Genomic DNA, 16,882 nt, shown 5'->3' with positions numbered 1-16,882 from the left:
AGGTGAGTGTACCCAGCTATCTAGGATAGCATGGGGGTTCACTTCTCAAGTGCTCTGTTCCTCAGTAGCTATGAGTCCATGGAAAGATGCGCAGTCTAAGTCTCAGTTTCCTCGGGGGTGAAACGCAGGCGATAAAAATCCCTGCCTTCCAGGTTTGCTTGCTTGTAAATAAAGAGATTAAGTGCAAAGGGCCCAGGAGGCAGTTGGTGCTCAGTAAATGGTTTATAATGATCTTTTTTTGGAAATCATTTCTCCTGCAGCCTGAGTGTTCCCGACCACACCTGTGCTGTGGCCCTGGTTCCTCTTTGCTTTGCTTTGCTTGTCCGGGGCTCTCAGAAGCCACAGCCCGGTGCTCTGTTTTCTTGCTGTGCTGCAGGTTCACTCTGTACGCTGTGGACACACGGGGGAGGCACTCGGAGCTCAGCACGGTGACCCTGAGGACAGCCTGTCCACTGGTGGATGACAACAAGGCGGAAGGTAGGTGACCCATTGCTTCACTTCCCAGGGGACTCCCATATTGTCTCTAACTTCTGTACCCAACAGTCACTAACCACCACCTCTTTCCTGCCCCGCCCCCCTTTGGCATTGGGAGAAGGAAGGAAAGGAACTGAGGGAGGAGGAACATGGAGCTAAATTCATCAAAGCCATAAAAGAAACCCAGAATGGGCCACAATATCTTTGCCAGTGGACAGACCTGCTCCTCTTTTATAGAGTTTGTCTGTGTTTTGATTCCGAGTCAAGCAATGATGGAGAGGAAGAGGCCCATGGCTGTATCCTGACCCTTCACCTGCACTTCTTCAAAATCAGTCACTTTTGTTCATTTCAGTCTATGCTGCAGCTGGCAGAACAGTGGCACCTAGAAGACCACTTTGCCAGGGCAGACCAGCCCCCAAACCACAGATGAGCAGATTACTCAGAGACAGTTTGACTGTGCAAAAGAGGGCTAAGGGGCCCCTGGCTTTAGTAGCCAGAGCAGCCTCTATTGCCTGCCTCATTGGGTCTTTATTGGAATTTTTATCTTTAGATACAATCAGTAGGGTGAGTAATCTTGGGAGGACACATGTTTACATTGTCCTCTAGGCAAGGGCATCCAGGGATTAAGCATAAGGATTCCAGTAAACACCTGGGGGTCTGCATATGCACAGGCTTGTTTGGAAGGGTCAAGGAATAATTAGGGGCGCCGCCTTTGACACTCCCCTAAGTCTCCCCTAAGTCGGAATTCCGATAAACAGGGCAGGTGGCCTTCCACACACTTCCCTTTTATCAGAATGTCCTCCTTACAACTTTCCAACCAAGTCTCTTGTGCTCTCCAACACCACTTCAGCTTGCCGTACCGGTGTAGACATCACTGGCTGGTCACAGCACACTCTCCTATCCAGCTCGGAGGTGGCCTCAGAATCCTCTGCAGCATAGAGCTACAGTGAGCAAGCAGTACTATCAGTCAGAGTTCACACGCAAGAATAAACCTTTTTGCTGCTCCTATTCCTTGGAATTGTAAATATCAGGAAAAACACCTGACAAAATACAACCAGTCAATCAGATCCACCGTACACGTCATTCCCGGGCAACGTGTAGATGCAGTCTCTATGTCAGGACTGGCAAAGATATGATAGCAGCTCAAACCCTGCTGGTTCACTTCAGGATGTGCAAGTGCTTTCTAAGGCCCTGGCACAAGCAATGCAGGAGACACGGAAACCTCCTTTTCGGAGTTCACGTTCCACAGGGAGAGAGAGACATTTCTTCAAAAGGCTCGATACCAAATGCTCTGTGTGCAAGTAGGCGAGAGGAAATGGTGAGCTACTGAGTCTCAAAGGCAAAGGGACTTGAGATGTTTTCCTGAGAATTTTATTAATTCTACTTTAAAATAACGCAGCCCAGCGGGAGTGGCTCAGTTGGTTGAGCATTATCCTGTACAGTGAGAGGTTGCATGTCCGATTCCCTGTCAGGGCACATACCTGGGTCGTGGGTTCAATCCCTGGTCGGGATATGTATGGAGGGCAGCCAATCGATGTCTGCCTCTCTCTCTCTCTCCCCCTCCCCCCACCTTCCTCTCTTTGGGTATGTCTTTAGATGAGGATTAAAATAAATAAGAAAGATAACTTAAAGTAATACATTCACATTGTTAAAAAAATATAAGAAAAGTAAAAATCAGAGTAGAAAATAATGCAAAGTAAATGTACCCTCCAGTTCTCCTAGAGCAGTGGTTCTCAACCTTCCTAATGCCGCGACCCTTTAATACAGTTCTTCATGTTGTGGTGACCCCCAACCATAAAATTATTTTTGTTGCTACTTCATAACTGTAATTTCGCTACTGTTATGAATCGTAATGTAAATATCTGATATGCAGGATGTATTTTCATTGTTACAAATTGAACATAATTAAAGCATCGTGATTAATCACAAAAACAATATGTAATTATATATGTGTTTTCTGATGGTCTTAGGCGACCCCTGTGAAAGGGCCGTTCGACCCCCAAAGGGGTCGAGACCCACAGGTTGAGAACCACTGTCCTAGAGGCAGCTATTGTTAGCAATGACTTGGGGACATACATAAATTTTGATCAGTCTTCAAAGATACAAAGACATGCTTTCTACTCAGGAGAGCAGCCTATTAAGGTCCATTGATTGGTCGGAATGGAGGGAGGAGTATGAATGGTCATGAATGGCAAGTGGAAGATTCTGGATTTCCTTTGAACAATTACTGAATGAGGACCTGTCAGACCTGATCACAGAAACATGCTGGGAAAATGGCAGAGGGGAGACAGAAATAGACTATTGAGATGAGCCCAAGACAGTTTACTTAAGCCTCTGTACTTGCTTTAATGTTAAATCACATGCACAAAACTTACGTTAATAATGAATCTTGCCGTTATGAGCACTAACTTTGTGCCCAGCCCTGTGTCAAGTCCTTCACATCCGGTTTTTAATTTAGTCCTCCCAGCGCTCCTCAGAGTAGACGTTATTATCACTAATTGAAAGGAAAACTGAACACAGCTAGTTCCTGACACGTTCAGGATAGAACTGAGGTCTGTCTGCCCTCAAGGGCCATGCAAGCGAATCCCTGCATGGATATGCCTCCCTTGTTACAAAGCATGTCTCCATCCTCACTGTTCCCTACTGTCCAGTGATCTGTGCCTTCTTCCCCCTCAGAGATAGCCGACAAGATCTACAATCTGTACAATGGGTACACAAGTGGAAAGGAGCAGCAGACGGCCTACAACATGCTGATGGAGGTCTCAGCCTCCATGCTGTTCCGAGTCCAGCACCACTACAACTCTCACTATGAGAAGTTCGGGGACTTCGTCTGGAGGAGCGAGGATGAGCTGGGGCCCAGGTATGCACATCTGAGTGTGAGTGGAGGGGTACATTCTTCTTGCTTTCATTAGATTTGACTGGACCCTTTTCCCTGTAGGCTGAGAATGGGCTTTATCTAATAAATAAGGGTTGCACTCACCTTGGTCATGTTGGGGGTAGATAGAGATGGGACATGGGAGAGAGAAAGAATCTTGGAATCTTAGCTTCTTGGACTCCTGGAATGTCAGATAAGAGAGAAACATCAGTGCTCTTCTCATTAATACCCTTGCCCAACTTCCACCTCTGATTTTAGAGACGGGAAACTTGGGATCTTTGAGGGGCTGTGTCCTAACCAAGATCACGGAGAGACACCGTTGACAGGCCATGGCCCCTAATCCAGAGTTCTTCCCACTCTTCCATAAGAATTCTGAGATTTTCTGGAATGAAGTCCAATAGTGACCATGACTAAATACATTCATAACACATATTAAGGTATGCTTTTTGTCAACAGCAGTTATAGTCAACCACTGTTCTAAGTGCTATGGAGGATTCAAACATAACTAAGATGTAGTTGCCATCTTCTGAAGCTTCATAAAGCAGCATATGAAATGGTGGCTGCATTTCCTACCTTGCACCTAACAACGTCATCCATCCATTCATTCATTCGTTCATTTATTCAGCACATACTCATTAGCACATCTTACATGTTAGTTGTTGACCAGGCAATGGTGAAAAGGTAGAAGCAATCCCTACTTACACATAGGTTACCTTTGCAGGTAATTAAACAAGCAATAGCACAGAATAGGAATAGCAAGTGTCATGAGAGCAAAATAATAGGGCCCTTTGGGCAGGCATGGCATAGACACCTGGTGAAGGCTTCCCAAGGGCTGACACTCTGAGACCTAAAGGGTGATGCGGGGTAAGGCAAGTGGAGGGAGAGAAGGATTAGAGGGTCTGGGGCAGAGGGACTCCCTGGGAAATGCTCAGAGAAGATGATGGTATTACATGAGGGCTAGGTTTTTCCCTCAAAGTTTGATCATTTGCCTGCCACATGTATGTTTTTTTTAAAATATATTTTATTGATTTTTCACAGAGAGGAAGGGAGAGGGATAGAGAGCCAGAAACATCGATGAGAGAGAAACATCAATCAGCTGCCTCCTACACACCCCTACCGGGGATATGCCCGCAACCAAGGTACATACCCCTGACTGGAATCGAACCTGGGACCCTTCAGTCTGCAGGCTGACGCTCTATCCACTGAGCCAAACCGGTTACGGCCACATGTATGTTTTTTGTCATATCACCATTCCATATATATTTTGTTCATTTGCTACCTCTTCCTTAGATTCACTTTTTACTGCAAATATATTTGAAAAGAAAACACGGTGTCATCTTGTAAAGGGTAACATAGCACCATCTAACCTCAATAGAAAATTAAACCTAAACATTCATACAATGGAAAAACTACACACTTTTGTTCCATCCTGGACCAACTCAAGGCTCTCCCTTTAAAAGGGCAGCTCGGCGAGTGTTAAAGTAGTGCTAAGACACAGTCTCAAACCAAGAGGTGTGTTTTGTTTTTAAGTAACCTGGAGGAAGGGACGAGAGTGAAAAAGGGAGCTAGCTGCTTTCCCAGTGTGACTCGCTGTTGTTTAATAATGGGTATATGCTCATCTCAAGCACCACCTCAAATCCATTCCCCGCCTCAGGGGAACTCCTTCTGCACTTTGGTAAACACTGTGTGTGTAAGAACTGAAAGAATTTCCAAATTGTCAGAGCAAAGTGTGTGACAGCAGGAGCGGTAAAAGATAAGAAGCGGGAGGTCAGCAGGGGCCAGTCCTGAATGCCCGCTAAGTAGGGTTAAAGAGCTTGGATTATCTCCCTGGGGTAATGGGAAGCTTTTTCAAGTGTTTTTCACAAGGAGGGGTTGATATTATTAGATCTTCAAGGGAGAAAGATCCCTCTGACTGCAATCGGAAGTGTGGACTAGCGAGGTCCAGACAGGAGGGAGGCAGGGAGGCCCTGGAGGCTGTTGTGGTAATAGCCGGGAGAGACAGAGCCGTGCTCTGGGCCAGTTTAGCATCAGTGGTGCTGGGGGGAATCGCATGACTTCTTGAAACATTTAATGGACTTTCAAAAGCTTTAAAATTACCCCATAAACTGGACAAAGGAGGGTATCCTCCCTCTTTCATAGATGATAAAGACTTAAAGGCCCACCGGGGTTAAATGAGCTGCCCAGAGTGGGACAGTTTTTATGGAGTCTGGGCCTGCCCTGAGCGCCCACCCTGAGTCCTCACAATTGCAATAACCTTCTGGGAATGTGAGGCCCTCAAGAGAAGAGACCAGAGCTTGGACCAGGGATAAAAGGGACCTCTCCTTGGGTGGGGCCTTATCTGTTCTGTGGGGTCCTGGACCCGGTTTCTCATGAAAGGAAGGTTCTTTAGATAAAAGCGGAATGAGGGCAGATAGGCTTGAGCCCCGGCTGCTGTCTTGCTGTGGGCGGGGGAAGACATTCCACTGTATTGGGCTTTCCCACAGGGCTCAGGGAGTTTGAGTGGAAGCTGAACCAGAGTCCCACCCTGACTCTGCCTTTACACCTTTGGGACCCTTTATGACCCTCCGGGACATAAATCATCTGGAAAGGTCACCTGGCTGCCCAGGGAGGCAGAACAGTTCACTTGGTAATGGATTGTGATAACTCGCTAACCTCTGGCCAGCCAGTCACCAGCCACTGTCTGCCAACCCACACCCGTGGCACACAGCTCCCTCCTCCTGTGGTCTTCCCAGTTCCCAGAGGGCCTCCGGCATTCCTCCAACACTGCCCACTGGCGTGTTAGCAGGAACCAAGGCATGTGTAGCCGACTCCATCCCAGCGCTGCTAGTAAACTCACTGTGCATCCTTGGGCTCTGGTGCTCACTGGCCCTCAGTCGCCTCATCTGCAAAGTGATCAGGATAAGCTAGTCTAGTGGTACTTAGTATTTTTTTTTAACTCATGGAAAATTTATCTTCTAAGTAAATCTTACATAGAACCCCAGGTCTTAGATAGAATGCCGTCTCCTCAGAATATCCTTAATACTTCTACTCGCTGACACCTCATGTTTTAATTTTCTGCACTGTACCTATTAGTTTTAATATCCTGTACCTCACATGTCTTTACTTATATGTCACCCCTCTAACCCACTACAATGTCAGTTTATGTAGCTGGCGATCCTTTATGTCCAATTTGCTCCTGTAAGTAGGCGCCAACTGGTTCCTTATTGAATAATCGCATAATGGGATGAGTAGGTGTGTGGATTCTGTGGGCCACTGAGTTGTTTCGGGAGAAGCTAGAGTGGGTGGTTTGGAGCCCCACCTGCCAGGTCTCCTCTTCAACTTCCCACCAACACCAAGGGTCCTAGAGGTTTCTCTGAGCTATCGAGGATCTATAGATCACAGTAGCAAACACCTGAGTTCCACAAACTAAAGTCTTTGCAGCTCAAAAATAGCCTTGTAAAATGATGCATTTTTCTTGCAAATAGTAAGAGACTTGAAGAGCCCTCACTTCATGAATATATTGATTCATTGACTTATTGAATGTGCTTACTATGTGCCAAATGCTGTTCTGTGGGCTGGAAACACACTCATGGAGAAGACAGCGTCTGCCTTTACAAGGCTCAGCATCTCATGGGGAAAAGGCTGGTCAGCGGGCAGGGGCAGTGAAATGAGGTAGAAGCACCGCGCTAGATAAAGAGCATGGGAAGCAGGGTTTAGAGCAGTGCTTCTCAAACAGCAATGTGCGTGAGGATCACCTGGGGCCTTAGGAAAATGCAAATCAACTCGGTGGTCTGGGATGGGCCAGAGATGCTGCATTTCTAGCAAGCTCTTAGGTGATGGCGATGTTTCTGGTCCAAAAGCACTTTGAGTGACAAGGCTCTGGATGCGGGTAGCTGGTGCAGCTAATCCAGACGTGGAGCTGAAAGAAGAATTTCTGGAGAAGAAAGTGAGGGGTCTGCTTAGAGTTAAAGAATGAACAGGAGTCCTCCCAATTAAAGGAAGGGCGTTCTCATTGGAAGGAACAGCCTGTGCCAAGACAAGAGAGGGCCGGGCAAGAGACTATACTTCAGGCAAGAAATAGAAGTCTCACTGGGGCAGAGAGTTGAAGGTGAGAGGGAAAGGTAAAAAACAAGGCTGGAGAGTTCAGCAGAGGTCAGGTCATGAAGGCTCTTTTGAGACCTTTTCTGGAGTCTGTTCTTTCTCTTAAAAGCTGGGTTTTAAACCGAGGAGCCATATGGGCCAATGTGCCAGGCCTCTCAAAGGTTAGCCAGTGTGCAGAACCTCAAGGTATAGGAGAGGGAGCAAGAGTGCCCCAGAGCCAGGAGCAATGGGGTCCTTGTCCTTGCTTTGCTACCCACTTGCCGTGTGACTTTGGACAAATTCCATCCCATTCTGCACCTCACTTAATTACACCAAAGGGCTGGACTTCAAAGTTTCTTCCAGCTGGGAAGCCATGGAACCAGCAAGCCCTGAAGGTCATAGTGACCAGAGAACAGACACCAGCCCAGCGTGTCCTGTTTTTCAGGGACTAAGCTGGCTCGGGTGATAAGAGCATTTCCCGGGAGCATCCTGAAGCTATCACGGGATGAGCTCTGGTAGGATTCTGTTGGTCTATAATCACCAACCCTCCGGATCTGTGGCCACATAACCCCCATAAAATTCAGTGACAAAAGGGCAGCTCTTACCTCTACCTAATAAATCCATCAGGCCAGTGCCCACCAGAGCCTGCTTCCCATGGCAACCACAGGTTACTTCAGATGGCTGCGCAGAAAAGACCTGCTGACACAGCTGTCCCAGCCACACGGTTCCTATGAGGCGATTAGAAAATCTGAGCTCATAGGTGGCCAGGGACCAGCACTGGCTCCAGTCTGAACATCCTTGACCTCTTGGGCCTCTCAATCCTCTCGGTTACAGTAGACTAAGAGGATAGGGTAGAGAGAAGAGAGTAAGCACTTGAAAAGGTTTTGTTTCTGTGGGATCGATCTCCCTAGCCTAGGAAGGGTGTAGTCATGCCGTCAGCCCCACGTGCTTTCACAGCAGACATCGCTTATAGACCATGGCCCGGGATCTTTCTCAGCATAGCCCGATGAGAAGCTTTTCCCATCTGAGGAGTTGGCACATTCGTGAACATAGCTGCTATGTCTTCAGTGAATCAAGCCTGGGGTGTCCCTGGACGTCCTTTCAGTACAAGATTATATTAATTTCTTCCTTAGATATTGTGGATTAACTCTCTTGGAATTTCTAGGACGTTGGGAACAAGAGCAAACGTAGGCTTCCAGGGCCATATTCCTATCATCTCAGATGCACTGCTAATTTTTTTTTTTTGCATCTTTTGACATTTCTGAAATCAGGATGGACTGTGCACATGAGTGTGCACATTCAGTGTATTTTTTTTTATTTTCTTGAAAGAAGTAGCGTCTCTTATCATTGAAGATGTCTTAGACCGGATACATACAAACAGCGCACACTGTGACTTTGAACAAGTGTCCCATAGATCAGATTCCCACCGATAATGTAGCAAAATTGCTTATTATCTTGAAGTCTCTGTCAATTACAAATGGAAACAGTTTTGGGTTAGTTGAGACTCAAGTCATCCTTACCATCAGTTTAGGAATGGATTCTTGGGGAGGTAGCACCGTTTCTTGTGACAGAATGAGGAGACAAAGCCCAATGTAACTATTTTCACCAGTCGCCTTAAAAATCACATTTCAAGCCTGGTGTTGAGGATCTATATTCAGGAACAATTAATACCTGGGCTTCCGGTGTTCTGCTTAGTGGGTATGGTCGGAGGTTAAATTTGATGTGGATATATTTTGAGAGGAAACCTAGTGAACTACTGGAAAGCCATTAAACTATGGTTTTATTGTACACATGTATCACACCAGCTTAAAATATACATGTATGGAAGTAGGTTTATTAAGTGGAAATAACTCTATTGTATTTTGTTCTAAAAGTAACTCTTGCTCATTCTGTAACATTCAAAACAATAAAGATATATATAAAACGCAAAGTGAAAAATTGACACCCCTGAAACCTACAGTCCCACCCAAATCACAGTGTGCACATACCTTTCCAGACACAGGTATGGAAGTGACAGGGCTATGCATGTGAATAGGGAAACTGACACAGGCTTGAGGATACGTCTCCATCTATAACCACAGCTCCATCTCCATCAGCTCTGAACACAGGTACTCTGTGTTCTGTCATCTGACTGTCCACACCTAACACTACAAGAAAAAGTCTTTTCCTGTGGATGTATATGCAAATATGTTGTATCTTCCGGGGGCCCGTTAGCCATGCAATGATATGAATTGAGTCCTCAGTTAAAGACCAACTGGGTTTCTTTCAACTGCTTTGCTATCAGAAGTAACGCTGTATAAGCATTTTCCCCGCTTGCCTCGTTGCTTCCTCAGGTCTACATGGTGCCCATATGCGGGTGAATTCCCTTTACCTACCCTGCCTAGAGAATTGCTAGGTTTTGAAAGCTGAGGACTGAGAATTTCCTTAGTTCAAGTCAATTCATCCTGACGAATCTGACTGATCTCCTTGCAGTCGGGAGCTGTACACCCGGGGAGAGGTACTCTGAGAACCAGGTGGGAAATACTGGTTGAGCACCTGGTATGGGCCCAGTCACTTACATCTCATTTCACTTCCTGAACAATCAGTTTTGAAGTTTAAGCAAGAGGGAATCAGTGGAGTTAAGTAAATTGTTCAAGGTTACAGAGCCAGTAAATGTCAGAGCCCAAATACAAAACATTGTCTTCCGATATCAAGCCAGTGTCCTCTTCATTATAACACACTGCATCTCATGATGTGTGCACAAATAAGGGAAAACGAGACTCAATAGAAAATACACAAACGTCTCAGCAACAAAGGGAAAGCATGATTATGGTATCTGGAAAGCCCTGGAAGACCCCCATTTTAGCATGACTTGGAAGCATGAGTAGACCTCAGTGAATGTGGTCCTCTCATCTCAGGGACTAAATTCTTTGGCAACGGTGTCACACCAGGTCCTGTTGTGAAGTGCTCATCGGATGCTCAGCAGATGGCATTTTTCTGTGAACCAAGCCCCAAATTTCTTTTAGATTAAAAACAAATCAACAAAAATTGACTCCAACTTCAACTCTGCTCTAGTCTGAATGTCTGTGTCTCCCCTAAATGTTTGTGTTGAAACCTAATCCCCACCATGATGGTATGAGGAGGCGGGTCTTTGGGAAGTGACTAGGTCAAGAGGGTCAACCAGTCATGAATGGGATTAGTGCTCTCATAGAAGGGACCCCAGAGAGACCCTTTGCCCCTTTCACCATGTGAGGACACAGTGAGAAAGCACCATCAGTGCACCAGGAAGCAGGCCCTCGCCAGCCACCACACCGCACCATGACCGCTTGGACTTCCAGCCTCCAAAACTGTAAGAGAAAAGTTCCTGTTGTTTATAAGCTTCCCCCTCCGTGGTATTTTGTGGCAGCAGCCTGCATAGACTAAGACAGCCTCCTTTTGAGAACCTCTTTGATCAATTCCAGTGAAGGGGAACCCACTGGAAATATGGGAATACTCATTATATATTTAGAGGACTCCAGTTTTAAGTTTTTATTATATTGAGTCAAAATTTGCCTTCTGTCGATTTTCAAGTGGCTTCATGCATAAAACTCAGGTGCCTTGCAGCAGAGATCTGAGACTCTGCTCTCTCTCTCTCACCCTCTTAACCCTGGTCAACTCCTGTAACCAGCCTGAGGCTCACTTACACCACCTGAGGCCTGGGAATAAAGCACACACTTTAGAACTGTGGTGAGAATAATGGCACATAGTAAGTACTCAATCAATTATAGTCATTATCATCCCAGCTCTAGTTTTTCCCACCAATTGTCTTCAGTTACTAGAACAACATACCATTTGCATAAATTCCCCCTTCAGTGGACACCTCCACTCCTGCTTTCAGTACTTTCTCAGAAGATGTGCTTTTGAGACAACCTTCATCATCGTGATGACCTGGCTCAATTTGCATATGTCCCTCTTACCAGAAGTGACCGGGTATATCCAGCTGTGTCCTGACCAGGCCAGCATGAATGACATCAGTACTTCCCTTCAGCTGCCCCCTCCACTTCTGAGATTGCGTTCCAAGTTTTTGCAGCCACGTCATGCCCTCAACTCTCATTAAGCTTGAGGTCAGCTGACACACATTGGAGCTCAACTCAAGGAGATGGGAAAAGGGAAGGAGGCCAACAGGAATGTTTCCTCATTGCCTCTTCTCTTCCTCTTCATTCCAAGGCCCCCTTAGAAATTAGGTCTCTGTCTGATAACTGTGTCAAACAGCTGATTGGGTAAGAGGGCTGGGAATAGAATAGTTGGTCAAAGGTTCTACAATTCCTGGAGTAGTGGCATCTGATCCCAGCCCTTGACTCTTTCACAAGCCAGCCCTGTGTCAATCCTGCCTGCTGATAGAACCAGTAAATTATTATGTGGTGGCCCTCCTTCACCTCTTGCTTCCTATCCTAGCGGGCTGAGTCCTGTCTGCAATGAGGAAAATTTCATCTTCGGTATTTGAGAAAAGTGGTCACTCTGCCTGTGATCTCTCTCTCTCTCTCTCTCTCTCCAGGGAAAGCTTGGAGCATGCCTGGCCTTTGATTTATGGCTCTCTATTACTAGAAGTTATTACCCAGAACTCTCACCTTTTTCTCTCACTCCCCCTCCTCCACTCCAGCCTTTGAGCACCTCCAACCTTTCTCTCCATAGCTTCACCCTCCGAATTTTTCTATCCTTGTGGCATCTGATCCCAGCCCCTGGTCTAAATGCTGAGGCATTGTGTATGGTGGAGAAAGAGCAGGGAAAGTTAAGCAAAATGGCTTTGGTGGAGTGCCTATAATGTATAGATTCCCATCCTGGGTGCCTATGGCAGTCATTTCATTGAAGTCTAACAACATCCCTGCAAGATAAGTTTCTCTATTTCATTTTACAGATGAGGAAAGTGACTCATAGAAGAGACGTGACTTGCCCCAATGCACTCTGACACCTACGTGCTTTCTATGATAAGATGCTACTCTGAATCTTGGCTAACATTTAGTGAGAACTAAGCAAATTGCCCAGGTTATCTTATCCTCCCCCAAACACCATTATTATTCCCATTTTACAGATGGGGTAAGAGCTCATGGCACTGAAGAGCTTGCTCATGATCCACATGGCCAAGCTGTAGAGCTAAGATTTGAATCTGGGTCTTCAGAGCCAAATATTTCATCTCAGCTCCATACGGCTGGGAGCCTTGCTTCTAGCATATCCTTTATAACCAACTTAAGCCATTCCTTGAGGCAAATGATTTTCTCTCTCCAAACCCTCGTTTCCCCACCCATTCAAAAGGAGGCTTGGTCCAGTGAGTTACAGGATTTTCTTGGAGGGAAGGGCTGAGCCTATGAAGACAAAGCATGTGGGTATGTTGGAGGAATTGCCCTTTCCAGCCTAATTTTGTATGTGGCTTATTTTTGTGACTGGTCAGACTGCGACTCTCCACTGCCCCACAAATAAAACACGTGGCCATGGCTTAGAAGATGGGCTGCTCTCTGCCGAACTGACGGGCCTTCTATCCATTTGCACTGACCATTTCAAGCAGTTGGTGGTTTTATGCTGTCTCCGTCTAACTTTGGAGGGTATCCCTCTGTCTCTCTATGTACCTGGAACATTCTTTAATCACTGACGACCTCGCTTAGATGTTCCATCTTCTAGGAAGACTCTTCGGAGCCCCCAAACTAATGATTGGGTGCCCCCTTGACATATTCCCATAGCACCAGACAAGCTCTTCAACCCAGCACTCTGCCCCTGTATTAGAGGCTGTTACCATTTCTGTCCGTCTGTCTCCTGCCACCGACTTATAAAGCTGTTCAAGGCTTAAACCAGTACAGAGATAATGATGATGGTGGCAGCGGAGGTGGTGACGATGATGGTGATACTTTCTAACACACATGAGGGGCTTACTGTGTGCCAAACACTTGCCTGGGAGTTTTACATGGATTAACTAACAATTGGCATGTATTATTTAATCATTGCCATAATTCGATGAGGTAGGCAGATGTTATTTTCTTTTTATAAATCAGGAAACAGAAAGAGGAAGTCGCTTCTTAAAAGCACAGGGAGCAAAAGCAAACCTGAGCCTAAGAACAGTGGCACCTGTGTGTTGTCTCCCTCATTGCCTGCTGCCGGTCTTGCCCTCCCCCAGTTTGATTCTCCTCGAGCAGCCAGTCTCCACTGGCCCCTGCAGCTTCCCCAGTTTCCCACTGTGTCCTCACTCACACACTGGGTTCTAGCCATCAGAACTTCTACGTAATCCCTGATCTCTTTGCCTTTGCCTCTGCCTCCTGTTATGTCCCTGCCCTTTTCATGGCCTGACCCCTCCTCATTTATGAGGCTCAACACAAGTTCCCCTCCAACTAAGACCTCTTCTTGCATGTCCCCAATCCTGCCCAGGCACCTTCCTCTGTTTTCCCACGGGTCCTGGCCCCCTTACATCATTGCCCTTGCCACCTGTGCTGGAACTGTCAACCTGTCTGTCTTTCCCACTGGATGGGGAGCTCAGCCACATACTAAATGCTCAATAAATGAGCAACTGGTGACTTTATCCCCATTGACATCACAACAGCCCCATTTTTCAAGCGAAGAAGCAGGCTTAGAGACGTTAAGTAAGTCTCCCAAGGGCATGGAGCTATTAAGGAACAGATTAAGCACGCCAAGGAGGAGGGGTAGGAATAACCTCCCCAGGCTGCTCTCGGGGAGGTGCCTGCCGGAGGGAGCGAGGACTAGGGTAGTGCGGCCACTCGAGTGCGATTATGAAGCTATGAATTCTTGGCACCTCAGGAAGTATTCCACCCAAGTGGTGAGCTATACAAAAAGGACTTTTTGAAAGGCACCTCATAAATTGTGCCCACAAAACGCACACACATAATCCCGGCCCTTTTCCAGCCGCCACACAGGTGCCTAACACAGTCTCCCATTTGTGGGGTCTGTGGTCATAAAACTGCCTGCCTCCTGGGGTCTTGGAGGGCCATGAGGACAGCAGGAGAGAGCCTGTTATTTAGCCCCTCAGGATTCCTGGGGATCTGGAAGGTAATAGGATGTAAAGAAACGTGGGTTCCACAGGAGACAGGCATTTGGACAGTGACGTGGACTTGTGGTCTGACCTGGGAAAGGGACATTCCTTTCCCTCTCTAAGCCTGTTTCCACCTCTATAATGAGAGGTCAGACTGGGTCATTGGTTCCCAACTGGGATTGCTCTTGGCATCTGGTGGGCAGAGGTCCGGGGACGCTGCTGAACTTTCTACAGGACAGTACCCCCAGTAACGAATGACCAGCCCCAATGTACTATTCCTGCCTTTGAGAAACCCCAGACTAGGTCATCTCAAAGATCCTTTAATTTTCTATGCAGTCCTCATATCTCCCCTGAGCTCCTCGCTCTGGTGCTGGATAAAGGGCCTTGGGTAAATTACTAATGATGACCACCAAGTACAGAGTGATTCTTCTCAGACTACTGTTCAGTATGACCTTAATCCTGAGACATCACCGTAGTAAGTAGTAATTCTCGATAAGAGTAGCTGTAATTTATTGGGCACTTGCTCTGTGCCAGCCAGGCTTTGGGCATTTCTCAGATAACCTCACAGCCCGCTGAGGAAGGTAAGACCACCATCACTGTTCTAGAGGTGAGAGCAATGACACGCAGAGACCCTGTGATTTGGGGACATATATACTAGGCTTTGACATACGATTCCAAATTTCCTGACCGTGAGAAGAGCAGGAGGGAATTAGAGAAGCATGAAAGCAGATAGGGAGGGACTTGTGGGTTGTCACGGTCTACATTCAAACGCCCAACTCCAAGGTCAATTTGATGTTTGACCTTGGTCAAGTAATATCATTTCTCTGAGCCTTTGCCTTCAGGGCTATTGTAAAGATAAGTAAACATTTTTAAATGTATGTAAAGGATCAATTTCTTACACATGGTATCAATACATTTTAGTTATTATTGTTGTTGTTTATCATTATTATAACAATTTCCACTGTGTTGGAGTCCCAAAGCTGACGCCTGGGACTCTCCTATCTTAGCAAAGGGTTATCCCTCCTTTTCATTTTTTCAACATTGAACAGTTGGAGAGGAGAGGTAGAGGGTGATATTGGAATGGGCATTTGAAATACCACACTCACGTCAGGATGTATAGGAAGTTGCTGGGACGACAAGTCCTCCTTTGTCTGTTGATCCTTATTCCCCCCTCAAAGACCTGACCCTTGACCGGGGCTTCTTCCTTCCTCACTGTCTCCTCCTGCCTTTCAGGAAGGCCCACCTGATCCTGAGGCGGCTGGAGAGGGTGAGCAGCCACTGCTCCAGCCTCCTGCGCAGCGCCCACATCCAGAGCCGCGTGGACACCGTGCCCTACCTGTTCTGCCGCAGCGAGGAGGTCCGGCCCGCGGGCATGGTGTGGTACAGCATCCTCAAGGACACCAAAATCACGTGCGAGGAGAAGATGGTGTCCATGGCCCGGAACATGTATGGGGACTCCAAGGGCCGGTGAGGGGGGCCGCCACCCTCCGTGAGCACAGAGACTCTCCGTGGGAGGGGGAGCTGCACCCCCGTGGATTCCGGGGCGAGGTGGGCTGGGAGACAGCTGAGGATGGGCTTGGCCAATTAGGCTTGGCAGTGAGGCCAAAGCAAACTCTCTCTCTTGTGGATAGCCGACAGAGGACTTTGTAAACACTGGAATTATCCATTTTTCTCTACCTTTTATTTTTTCTAAGATATTATTTGACTCTATCCAAGTCTCTCCTGTTTCAACGTTTTCTTCTGGATGGTGGTCAATGCCGAGGCAGGAGCTTTCAGGTGGAGACCAAGCGGCCTTTCCTCTTCTTCCTTCCCGTGGCCACTCTCAGCTTCCTCCCAGCCCTGGACCCCAGGAGGAGATGGATGGAGAGACAATCCGCCCTCCTCAGCGTCAGGAAGGAAGCCCCGAGGATCGCTCCGTGAGGAAGCGTGGGTCTTTAGGACTTTATTCCCAGCTGGCATTGAGTTTGCAGGACCTCGGCCTCTTCCTGCTACCTGTGGGTCTGCCCGGTGTCCCTGCAGGACTTTCCATGCATTAAAAATTCCTATTGTCTCTCTCTCTCTCTCTCTGCTTGGGTGGTGTTTCTTACCAACAGGGGACCTCTGTTTATTCACTCAACAAATATGTATTGATTATCTATTATATGCCAGGCATGGGCATGGAATGGAAGACAGAGGAGCTCCCTGCTCTCAGGGAACTTATTGTTCAATGGAAATAGAGAAGCAATCTAGTGATTTTGGGCTGCGATAGGTGAAGGGTAGAGATTCTCTGAATGCATTATTGGGTCATCAGACAAAAAGACAAAATGGTTTTTTGAAAAAGTGAGACCTCTGATCAAAGGAGGGGGAAGAGTAAGCCAGACAGAGTGAAAAAGAGTGGGATTTACTCCAGTCAGATGGGACACCATGAGCAAAAGTGATTGAGAAAACAGAACTCATTCGAGGGCTGCGAGCACTGTCATTGAGCATAGAGTTTGCAGCAGGAGGTA

The 16,882-nt window shown here is 47.0% G+C and overlaps 1 protein-coding gene across 3 annotated transcripts in view; it reads left to right on the top strand.

Moving 5' to 3' along the window:
- The window catches only part of ASTN2 (astrotactin 2), a 759,574-nt gene extending 743,120 nt beyond the window's left edge, over window positions 1-16,454 (top strand). For all 3 annotated transcript variants that reach the window (XM_070430790.1, XM_070430789.1, XM_070430788.1), the window contains 3 exons: window positions 377-477; window positions 3,151-3,334; window positions 15,630-16,454. In XM_070430790.1, coding sequence (XP_070286891.1) covers window positions 377-477; window positions 3,151-3,334; window positions 15,630-15,867 — 523 coding nt within the window. In that variant the 3' untranslated portion in view covers window positions 15,868-16,454. The remainder of the gene's footprint in view (window positions 1-376; window positions 478-3,150; window positions 3,335-15,629) is intronic.
- The last annotated feature ends 428 nt before the right edge of the window (window positions 16,455-16,882 follow it).

The sequence above is a fragment of the Myotis yumanensis genome, unplaced genomic scaffold (assembly GCF_028538775.1).
Source record: "Myotis yumanensis isolate MYYU_CA2020_CCGP unplaced genomic scaffold, mMyoYum1.0.hap1 SCAF_12, whole genome shotgun sequence".
Classification (NCBI taxonomy): Eukaryota; Metazoa; Chordata; class Mammalia; order Chiroptera; family Vespertilionidae; genus Myotis; species Myotis yumanensis.
Note: the sequence above shows the minus strand (reverse complement) of the source record. Positions and strands in the feature narration are given on the sequence as shown.